Below are 12,449 nucleotides of genomic sequence, written 5' to 3' on the forward strand. Positions count from 1 at the left end.
CCCTCTCACCCTATCTTCCTTCGTCAACCACATCGCACATCGTCATCTTCGTCATTGTTGGTAGCCGCTATATCAAAAGCTTCCCCATTTGTATGTCTTCTTCAGTTTTTCATCCCAAGTGAACTCTAACTCGATTTTTTTTCACGTTTTCAATGTAACGGAAATATGTGTTTGATACACAATTGAAACACATGGTTTTTTTTTTTAGTTTTTATTGAGATAATTATTTAGTTTAAGTCAACATTTAGGACAATTACTAAATCCATAGTTATTTAATAATAACCTAAATGTTTCGTTTAGGACAATATCATGATCTATTGACTAAGCATGTGAATTTTTTTTCACAAAAATCCATATATTTAAATAATATAATTTTTAGTTTTTGCCTGAATTACATAGTGCTTGTAATAAAAAAGATTTTGTTAAACTTTTATTGAACCTAATTACATATGGTTGAACTTTTAAGTCTGTCACATATAATAATTGATGGTCATAGTCTGATATAGTTGGCTAGAGTTCACATCACAGAGCACCTGATGTCACTGATGTCCTAATTAGAGATATAAATGATGTTGTATGTAGAGCTTGTTGATGCACCAAAGGAGTCAGTTGTTGCTCCTTAGGTTGTGGTTGTTACTGCTAAGGCCACTGAGCCTGTTGCAAAAAGCTGACAAACCACGGACTCTTGGCCTTTGCATAACTATTTGTCTTGAGGTCTTATGTGGACCATATTGCCCTACTGGCAGTTTAATATTAGGTTTGAACCCCATTAATTTACCAAGGAAAAATACACCTTAGTTATCATTATACTAAACTATAGCTAATAGTAAAATTAAATAAATGCTAATACTAAATAATTTTTTTATGGTTTTAAAGTAATAAGGGCTTGATACTGCAGGCTTTTTCCAGCTCTAAGAAAAAAGAATAGGATAGTAGTGAAATGAAAGACACACACACACACACATATATATATATATATATATATATATATATATGCTAACATTAAACTCCTTTCAAATACTCTCCATCTGTACTAGGCTCGGTTCAAAAGTTTTCTTTCTTGTTCAAGTGCTCTTTGTGAACCATTTTTTTTGTAGACCAAGCGTGGTTCATAACCTTACTTAATTAGAACAATATTTCTTGCATGAGATAACGTCCTAAATATCTCATCAATACTCAACAGTCAATACATTATAAATATATCCAACAAAACCCAAGTGATTTTGGAACATGTACACCGTGCATATCTCAGTTAAATTCCCCTGTTAATTGAATCTGCATGCATGCTGATTAATTAGTACACTTCAAGAACACGGAAGAACTAATGCTTCTGCACATGCAAATTCTCATTGCGTAACTTGATAAAAAAAAAACTAATAAACTAATAATTAGCATTCGTGGATAAGAAAAAATTAAGTAGCTCGATCTGGCAACCTGATTCTGATCACAATTTAATCACACTCATTCTTGGATGAGATTTGGATAGTGATAAAGATGAGCTACACACTCCCCATGTGAAACTTTGCTTTCATTCTGATGGAAACAAACAATCTTTCACTTCAATTCACCACCAACGCCGTGTTGATGCGGTTAAGGTTTCAAACCACACTCTCCATGGTCCCTCCACCCATGCCAAAAATCAATATAATGTTGCAGACACCCACTTTTTGTGATCAATGTGCAGAGCTTTAGGACAAAAAATGCTATTAATACTAACCCTCTTCCACCACCAATCACACTGCTACCGTACCTAGCAGCAGAGGCCAAGAGAGCCTATTGGTGAAGCTGTGAATATGCCGTTTCACAAATAGCATATCACAAGTCTTGCACCATGGAAATTCCATATTTGGGCCTCGAGTCCTACTCAAATATGCAGCAGGTTCCTTTCAATTAATTAGCAAGTACTGTACAAGCTAAAATTTTCCACAGGCTACAAGAGTGTCAAACATGTACATGCATTGTTAATAATGTTTCAGTTTAATGATCTGAGTCTCAAATATTAGAAGAAGGAAAAAACATTCTTTTCTTAGTGTTAAATGTAAAAAAAAATGTATTCAATTTATTTTATTTAATGTTATTATTTCTAAAATATTCTATTGATGTTTTAATTAGTTTTAATGATTTCTTTTTTATTTATATATCAAATTTTAATAAAAAATAATTTAGAGAAAAAATTAATTTTTGATTAAAATTAATACAATTAAATGTGATTCACTAATTTTCTTATATAATTAGCTTAAATTATTTTTTTTTTCTAATATTTGAGGCTCGATCAAGGAATTATTGTTAAGGTGAGGGCTTAAGCTTAATATGTATCATAACTTTTTTTAAGTTCAAAGGCGAGAGTGTGTATTATTAAAATACATATTATTTACGGATTTACCAATACTAATAATAAAACTGTTCAAATTTTATTTACCAAACATAGTAATATGTATACACCAAAGAACATTCGAGACTATATATATAAATTTGAGTACATTTTTTTTAGAAGTTAAAAATTGTACTAAGAGAATATATAATAGATGGAGACTTTGATACATTTTAATTTTGAGTACAAGAGGAGACTCATATATAGTAGGTTTTACAAGCAAATTACTGGGGATTAAACATGCATGGAAACTTACAATTTATGTCTTACGTACCGCTTAATCAATTAAGTTAGTTAATTGAATCGAGGGAAGAGAGGATAGGATGGGGTCCCTTTATAAAGACATTGTTTGAAATTCCAACGTGAGCGGTCACACTTATGGAATTGTATATAGGTGACATTGATTTGGGTCATTTTAAAATTAAGATAGGTATGTTAGGATTATCCCAATATGATTAGATGAACACATCAAATACATATGCTTTAAGTTACTTGGATTAATTGGTAAGACATCATTCTTATTAGAAAATATAAAATTAGTTGGATAGTTAAGAAGAAAAAAAAAAGAAAAAAATCACAAGTTTAAATCATCCTGTTAAAAAAAACTTAAAATAAACATTTGTTGATAAAAAAAAAAAATTCTTATTATCTTAATTAAGGACATAACTTCAATTTGAAGATTTGATTGATCAATAATTTGTAAATACTTCTAACCATTGGAAGTTTGTCCTGATCTTGGTGTCATATCTGTCCTAACTATGGTATAAGTCTCTCAAACCCAACTCATGTATTTTTTTCTGCAGTGAATGAAGAAGCTGTTAGTGCCGTATATATGTAGTTAACATAATATGGATTATTAGGGAAGAGAAAAAATTCAGAACACTATATGCAAAGATCTTTAAATTAAGAATCCAATTTCTATGTTGTTTATATATCAATGTCACATACAAGACCTTAGAAGTCTGTGCAGTGTAGAAATTTTGGGCTACCCCAGAAGATGGGGCATTCTTGTCACAAAAGCTACTGCCATACCTACGTACAGCATGTGCCCTCTGGCTTTGCATTACGTACGTACAGTATAGCATAGGAATGAAAATGAAAGGGCTGCAATGCAATTGATTCTACCGAATCTACCCAATAGGAATTGCCCCACATTGTGACCGACCTTTGAAACAGTGCCAAATAATCTCAATCCAAACGATGCGCCACACCAATTACTCAACCTTATAAATGGACCTCATCTCTTCATTTTCACCACCACCTTTACCTACCTCTTTCTTTTCTCTTATCACAAATCAAACACTACACCATCGTTCCTTGTTAATTTCTTCTCTTGTTTATTACTTCATTTCACTATAATATTTCAGGGTGAAATGTCCAAGTTGAGAAGTGCAAGGCTCACCATGGAGGTTGCTCCACCAAGATACGTGTCGGTTACCCGGTGCCGGGTGAAGAAAATGCTGGACACCATTAAGGAGGAAGAGAATGATTTTGCTGCTGACAAACGTTTCTCTTCACCATCTTGTGGCTCTTCCTCTCTAAACCTTATAGAGAGGCCAGTTTTCTTGAAGAACTTCTAGCTAGCTAGCTAGCTAGTTACGTTGTTCCACAAAATATTATATAAACAGAAATTATTGTGTGGTTTGAAATCACCACGTATTTATGTTTCAGTCAATTTTCACATGATATGTAGTCAAGTTTTATTATATTAATTTTTTTATACATTAGAAAATTTTACTACATCTTAGGTGAGAATTGACCAGGATCATGGATGCGCAATATTAATGGTCGTTTCTTTTCATATAATAATTTCTTGTTAGTTTTTCTGTGTGTGGTTTTGAGGAGAATAAAAGAAGCATATGGTTTGGTTTTTATATTGCCAGTGCTCACCGGCTGAATCAAATAAAATGGCAGGAGAATGAACACCACTTGGGTTAATTATGACATTAACGTGCTGTTTCTCTGAGGGGATGAACACCACTTAGTTATGATGACAATGTGCTATTTATCATTTTGTCTTTTAGAATTCTTTCATTTATTTTGCTCGAGTACTGTTCATTGGGGTTTTTCATCCAGGATTTGGATTGTGATTTCCCCCTTCTTATGTAGCTGTTCTTCTAATTGTTTATGGCTTTTATATAACAGTAGGCACAGATGAATCCCAAGGATATGTATCCACAATGATGATGTGAATTACTTCCTGTGTATATAGCCATGGACATGGAGTAAGGTCTTAATAAAGGGTCTCTAATATTATTTTGCTATGCCAGTTTGCTTATCAGTGAACAACCTATTTAACCATGATCCATTTCAGTCACACTGTACTTTACTTTTTAATTCCTTCTATATGCATTTTTTTAATCATATTATTTATATCAACGAGCAACAGATTTAATTGATAATTAATCTTAATATAGAAATTTGACCGATCAGTTTTAATATATAAATTAACATTTTTTAATTATGTATTTTACATAATTTATAAGAGAATTAAATAATGAAAAAAATCAAATTAACATAATCTAGATAACATTGTACTACTAATTAATTAATTTACTAACCCTAAAAGTAGCTTCAAAAGAACAAGAGTTTCATGTTCGATCCAAATAAATTTATGGGTATGAGCTGAAGTCATAAATAACATCTTATATACAAATATTTTAAAATGAAAATATATATTTAGGGATGTCTATAAATTGATCCAATTCAATGAAAATAAAAAAAATCAATTCAAAAAATTGAAAATCAAAAAGTAATTTTTTATGATAAGAAATAGACTATGCATCAACAATGTAAAATAATTTTATACATTATTATATTCAATCACAAAGTATCACATGCATATATGATAAACTTATTGAGTTTTATTATAATTATCTTAAAATTCATAATGATAATTTATATTTGGTTGACAATGTACAACTATGTATATTGTCATATATATGATCATTAATCTCACTTTTTATAGATTTGATCAAATTTCATATTTAATTTTAAAAACTAATTCAAATTGAACTTATGCATTAATATATATTCTTATTTATAAATTAGTTATATGTTTACTTTTTTTATTTCTTATGTATTTTTAAAATTATGATAACTTATACTTATTTATAAAAAATATATTTCCTTAAAGATAATTTTTTTAGCCATCTAAAGGTACATAAATATTAGGGATGATCATAGGTTTGGTCTAATCCGCAAACTCAATCAATCTAAACCAAATCAAATTCAACAATCAATTTGATTCAGTTTATTAGTTTGGTTTGGATTTAATTTTCTAAAACTCAAATAGTTTGGTTGGGTTTTTGGATTGGAGAATTTGAAACCCATATAAAGAAGCCAAACCAATTGATCCGAACAGTACACAATATTTTGCTTTTTATTTTAGTTTTGTTTCATATTACAAATCATATTTTTATTTTATAATTTATAATGCAATACAATTTTTATTTCGTTTTGTTAGTTGTTACTTGTTAGATAATTGAAGGTTGTAAGTGTTTTTTTTGGAAAACTTACTGATATTGGAAAATATATTATAGTTGTTGCTAGTGCTAGTATTTTGGCTACTACTATTAGATAGCTACTATTGTAATTTTTTAAAAGGAAAAAACTTTATGATATTATAGTTTCCTATTCATGAGTATAGTCTTTTATTTAACAATCTGATTTTTTATTATTATTAAATCTAAAACACCATCGGAATCAAATCAAATCATCCGATTGGTTTGGTTCTGGTTATGATAAATTGTTGGTTTTGATCTGAAAACCATCTAAGTTGTATATTTTTTTAATAATATATATTTGAATGATTATACTATTATTAGTTACATAATGACTTATAAATGAGATATTTTTTTACTTCAATATAAAAGAATGAGATATTTATTTGACACAGTTTTAACATATTTTATAAAAGATGTATCATATTTTCATCTAATTTACTCTTCTTCTATTGTCTATCATCAATAAAATATATTTTATATTCTTAAAAGTGTTAGTTATAACTTGCAAAGCAAATTAAATATATAAACGATCATAAAACGTATAGTTTCTTTCAAACATTTTGCCATGAAAAATCATTAATATATATCATAACATCAACATTAGGACATAGAAGGGATACTTAGTACTTTTTTTCAGCATAAATTATATTTTCTACTATCTTATTTTGATACTTTTTTCCCTTTAAAATATAGAAATACAACAGGATAATCAATGGATTCTTATAATAGCAATGAACAGTCATCAAACTTTTACTCTAAAGAAAATTAAAAAATAATTTGTGACTCACTGCAATTGAATGATTAGCAAAATTAAAAATTAAAAATACTTCAAAATTGAGTTTAAAAGAATTAAGTTTTGAAAACTTCCACAAATCATTCCCATTAAGAAGTCAAGAAATAAATTTCAAAATTAATTGATTATTTTAAAATTGTATACAATTATTTTGGGTCTTTGGTCGTCATCCGTTTGGCATAGGCCCAACACCGGCCTTGAAGAGTAGCCAAGTTAAAATATACATCATTTTAATATCTATAGACTAAGATATATATAAGAATTGAATTAAATATTAATGTCAAAAATAGACTCTTTTTTTATACAGAATGCTAAAAATAGAGTTTAATATTCTTAATGCATTGTTAATATATAATTTTTTTATATTATTATTTAGAGTAAATTATACCGACATTTCTTAAAAAAAATTAAAATGATACAGGAACTTTTGGTTTTTAAATTGTAATCCATAACTTCAATTGTGGCTGCAATATAAAGTTTTTTTTTAACTCACCGTAATTAACCAGACGTATCATCGGCTACATTTTCCTATATTACTCGTAACGTAAAAGTTTTTTTCTTTTTCTTACTGCAACCGACCGCAATGTAAAATCATGGATGGTGCGTGCTGAAAATTGGTAAGTATTGTGGATGACGATGCATCAAGTTAGGTAGGATTTCATGGTGCAGTGTGATGAAGGTATGCTTTAATTAATTAATTTGTTCATCCTTATTTTATATTTTTAATAAGTTTTAATTAACCATTTAGAATTGAAATAATGTGTTTAAATTAGTATTTTTTCCAAACACTCCTAACTTGTTGATATTTGGACACATATCCAAAAATTATAAATATTTTATTAATAAAAAAAATTGACAATCACCCCTAAATAGTAAAATAAACTCTCCAACACCCAGTGAAGTAATATAAGGTATACTATTTTATTATTTAACATATTTAATGAAAGATACTTCTCTTTATTTTTACATTACTTTTATTCCTTCTGTTTACATTGTTAACTAATATTAATTGAAATATGTAAGCAAACTAAATTTGCTCTAATATTTTGTTAAATATTCAATAATAAATTAACAATTGACCTTATGAATGAACATTTCTTAAGACAATAATAGTTATTTGACTCTTATTCCATTGTTGCTAGCACTTGAAGAAGATGTAGCTCTTGATTGAGACATTATATTAAACACTTAACCACCAAAAATAAATATTTCAAAGGAAATGAGTTAAAAACACAAATGTATGAGCAAAATACTAAAATTTGAAGCAAATGATCATCTTCAATCAACAGCTATTACTAGGAACATATCCAACAAAAACGTAGCAATCGAACGACCCAACACGCACAAAAAAATGAACGACGACGACGAAGAAGAAAAAGAAGAAGAAGAAAAAAAGTGTTAACACATGCGTACCAATAAAAAGTTGGGTTCATGTCCAATTAGACAAAAAAGAAAAAGAAGGAAGAGTGTTAAAATATTTTCAAGTTAAAAATGATATCATGTTTTTTATGGAGTTAAGAGGAAGAAGATGAGAGTATTTAAGACACAAGTTTTCATTAAAAATTATGTGACCAACATATTCCTACTTCCCGTTAAATTATTGAATGATGTTAATGAAGGAGGATCTCGATGTAATGTGAGCTAAACATATTAAAAAAAAATTCATAGGATGCAAAAAAGAAAGGGTATCAAATGCAATTTTAAAAAAATACGGAAGATGCGAGTATAATTTACTCAAAGATAAATAAATAAAAATATATAGAAATGTGGAGTGATATGTGTATCATTGTCCTTTATTAATACCTTTTATATTTTTTTATCTCTCTTATCACATCATATTACTAACTATATCAATTATTTATCTTTTTTTTCCTTCTTATCTCTCTAAAGATATAAATACGCCAAATTCAAAGAGTGTCCAAGAATAAAAAAACTTTAAAAGACTCATGTTAATATTTGTTCGGACTTTGCTTAAGTTCACCTATAGATGAATTTAGTTTCAGTATACTTACACGCGTGGTGATACAGACACCCCTAAACTTATTGATAAATAGCATAGCATGTGATAAAAAACAATCTTATACTCTTGTCTGATTATTAATTTTATGTTTTTTTAGAAGATTAATTTTATGTTATTCCTTTGTTTTTTATATATTAAAGTATTGTTTTTTCAAAGATCTTCAATTGCTGACTTGCATGCGCCATGCCGCAGCAGGACTTCAAGCCTATATAATATTCACCTTCTCGTATATAATGACTTAGTGTGAACACAGATATGCTTCCACCTTCTCATTCTACAGAAGGTGTGTGAAAAGAACTTAAGATACCATCTCTGATGATCAATTAATTTCAGTGAATTTAATAGTGAGAGACTTGCAACATCCACACGCCTGAAGGTCCACTACCCCAAATAGACAATTTTTTAATCAATGCTTTATCACAATTTTTTTCGTAATATTTGTAACCAACCACGCACTGTATTATGATTAATTAGGATTGGAAATAGATTGAATTAAACTAAACTTTAGACACGCAATTCTGTTAAATTAAATATTCGAAAAAAATAACTTTAATTGTCTTCATATGGATCACCAAACTTGTTACTTAAACTTTATAAGATTTGAACCAAACCTATTACTTAAACATAAGGTACGAGTCTAACTATTTGTTTGATATAATAATAATAATAATGGATGTTTAATAAGCATGTAGTCTAAAAGATATATATTGGTATCTACTCAAAATCATTCTTGATATAATTTTTGAAATAATGATATTATAAAAGTTAATAAATTTATTATATATAATAATAATTTATAATTAAATAACGTACGGCATAAGGATGACTACACTATTTGAGTATATTGTATGTATTATTTATTCATATTATTAAGGGAAATAATAATTAGCATCACACCGTTAATCAAAAATGAAAAGTTTATATTAAAATATATTTTTCCCCAGCACAGTTTCCAATGTATTGATAGCTAGTATAATTTCTAGTAAAAGCTCAATATATTAATTTCTCAATACGTACCTTTAGGATAATAATAATAGTAATAAAATAAACGGACTTATTAATTTCTTCCACCTTATTTGTGATGTATATTTTGTGCAATTCCAATATTCAGATGATGATTAGATAACACCTATATATCTATCACCATCATGTATCCAGGTGATTACAATCTTGAAGGCATGAAACACCCCTTTGTAGTTGACCAGTACATGGATTTCAGAATTCCAACATCATTAGACAATGTCCAACAATAACAATAATGACCTTTCGATCCATGCCCATGCAACTATAAATAGTTTATGCCTTCTCTACTTTTTCCACAAGGCAAATACAAAACCCTAGTGTTCTACTCTAGTTAAAGTTCATCTCTCAACCTTATACTTCAATTCATTTCAATTTTCAACCCAATAATGGCTGCTTTCCAAAGCATCAACAACATTGAAACTCAACAAATTCCACCAGAGCTCCTCATATCTCAAATCATGCAACTCCATGCAAGCATCTCCAAGCTTGAATCCCTAAGGCCATGCAAGCAAGTCAATAGTCACTTCACCCACCTAGTGAAGCTTTGCACCCTCCCTTCAACCATTGACATCGAAGCCTTGCCCAAAGAGGTGCAAGACATGCGTGATAGCCTCATTAACCTAAGTGGCCACGCCGAGGGGCTCCTAGAGCTCGAATTCTCGACCTTCATAAGCCTCACACCTGAGCCAATGAAAAATGTAACCCTATTCCCTTATTACGGGAACTATGTCAAGCTAGCCAACATGGAGAGCAAAATCCTCAAAGAAAACGGGGTTTTGAGCCCTAAGAAAGTGGCCTTTGTAGGGTCAGGGCCAATGCCACTCACCTCCATCGTCATGGCCACTCACCACATGGAATCCACACACTTTGACAACTTTGACATCGACGAAAAGGCGAACGAGGTGGCACGAAAGATCGTGGCTTCGGACTCGGCCCTCGAGAAGAGGATGAAGTTTGAGACACAGGATGTGATGGAAGTGAGGGAGAGATTAGGGCAATATGATTGCATCTTTCTGGCTGCGCTTGTGGGAATGAGTAGGGAAGCAAAAGTGAAGATTTTGGGACATATAAGGAAGTATATGAAGGAGGGAGGGACTTTGCTTGTGAGAAGTGCAAAAGGGGCTAGGGCTTTCTTGTACCCTATTGTTGAGGAACGTGACATGGTGAATTTTGAGGTTCTTACCATCTTTCACCCCACAAATGATGTGATCAACTCAGTTGTTCTTCTTCGCAAGCCTAAAGCTTAATTAATTGGGCTCGGTAACCACACCCAAGTTGTTGTTTGTTCTATATCTACTTCAAGAAGATCAGTGCTGTGAAGTTAATTTTTATGTTCCAATGTGTTTTGTTGTTGTTGAGGCGGGGTTTACTTTATTCTATGCTTTACTTATACTCACTTAACATGGTGTTGTTCAGTGTCCTCTAATGGTTATGATGATTAATAGTATGTGTATCACTAAAATTTTTAATAAATAAGCGCTACTGTTCTCAAAAGGCAATGAGTTATTATTTTCTTTATTAAATTTGGTTTAATTACTCTTTTGATCCATATAATTACATTTTAGTCCTTATAGTTTTAAAGTGGTTATTTTAATCCTTATAATTTACATTTTAATTCTCTTTTAGTTCCTATAGTTTGAAAATGATTTTTTAATCTTTATAATTTACATTTTAATTCTCTTTTAGTCCCTATAATTTGAAAGTGATTTTTTTAGTCTCTATATTTTATATTTTAATTTATTTTTAGTCCTTACCATCAAAATTGAGTAATATTATCAATTATAATTAACTACAAAAATATTAGTAACTAATTCGTAATTAATTTATCGCAAGATAATTTATAATAAAAATAATTGATAATTTATAATTAATTTGTAACTAATTATTTTTATATATTTTTTTGAAATAAGGACTAAAAGGTAATTAAAATATAAATTATAGGAACTAAAAAATTATTTTCAAATTATATGGACTAAAAAAGAATTAAAATACAAACTATAAGGACTAAAAAGATTATTTTTAAATTATAGGGACTAAAAGAATTAAAATGTAAACTATAAAAATTAAAAAAAATCACTTTCAAAACTATAAAAACTAAAAAATATGAATCGTGAAACTATACGAATCAAGATTTTCATCACATTTTTACTTAATAGTTTATACACATTACCTCTACGTGTAGTAAAAATCTTGCATAGGACGGCACAAATCAATCGAAAGCGTGAGTGGGGAGTATTTGCTGCAAAGCATTCTCTTCCTCTCATCTGTATAGTGTGCACCTTTTCTCGGGTATTTTAATATTTTCACGGTCCATTTTGACAGTTCAAAGCCTTGGTTACATAATTATGAAGAACCTAGAGCAGTATGATAACCATATATATAACACGTATGATTTTTAGTCAAGTTAAACTCCCTTACACCATATGTATTTTAACAATGAATTTTGTTTCACAATCCTGATATTGCAACATTGAGGCTACTATTCATATTCCACTTCTCGCGTTAAATTCTTGCAATATTTGAAGAATATGACATGGACGTTAATGATATGATGATTACGATTAATACTTTTATATAATTATTCTTCATCCTTCATCCTAGGGGTCATTTACCAACCTATATTTTGTTCAGTATTAATTTGGGCCTACATTGTTATAATGCACGCACTTCTATCTTTTGGGTGATGTTAGATACACCAATTTTATTACTTGTACATCTAACATTTTTTGTTAATTC

General features: G+C 29.5%; 1 protein-coding gene across 1 annotated transcript; it reads left to right on the plus strand.

Moving 5' to 3' along the window:
- Positions 1–9,994: 9,994 nt before the first annotated feature.
- LOC114424311 (nicotianamine synthase-like) lies at positions 9,995–11,207 on the plus strand. The gene has a single exon (XM_028391155.1). The coding sequence runs from the start codon at positions 10,100–10,102 to the stop codon at positions 10,958–10,960; it is 861 nt and encodes a 286-aa protein (XP_028246956.1). The 5' UTR covers positions 9,995–10,099; the 3' UTR covers positions 10,961–11,207.
- The last annotated feature ends 1,242 nt before the right edge of the window (positions 11,208–12,449 follow it).

This window comes from Glycine soja, chromosome 8, assembly GCF_004193775.1.
Source record: "Glycine soja cultivar W05 chromosome 8, ASM419377v2, whole genome shotgun sequence".
Taxonomy (NCBI): Eukaryota; Viridiplantae; Streptophyta; class Magnoliopsida; order Fabales; family Fabaceae; genus Glycine; species Glycine soja.

Coding starts and splice junctions, on each gene's coding strand:
- LOC114424311 (XM_028391155.1), top strand. CDS start 10,100: ATGGCTGCTTTCCAAAGCATCAACAACATTGAAACTCAACAAATTCCA.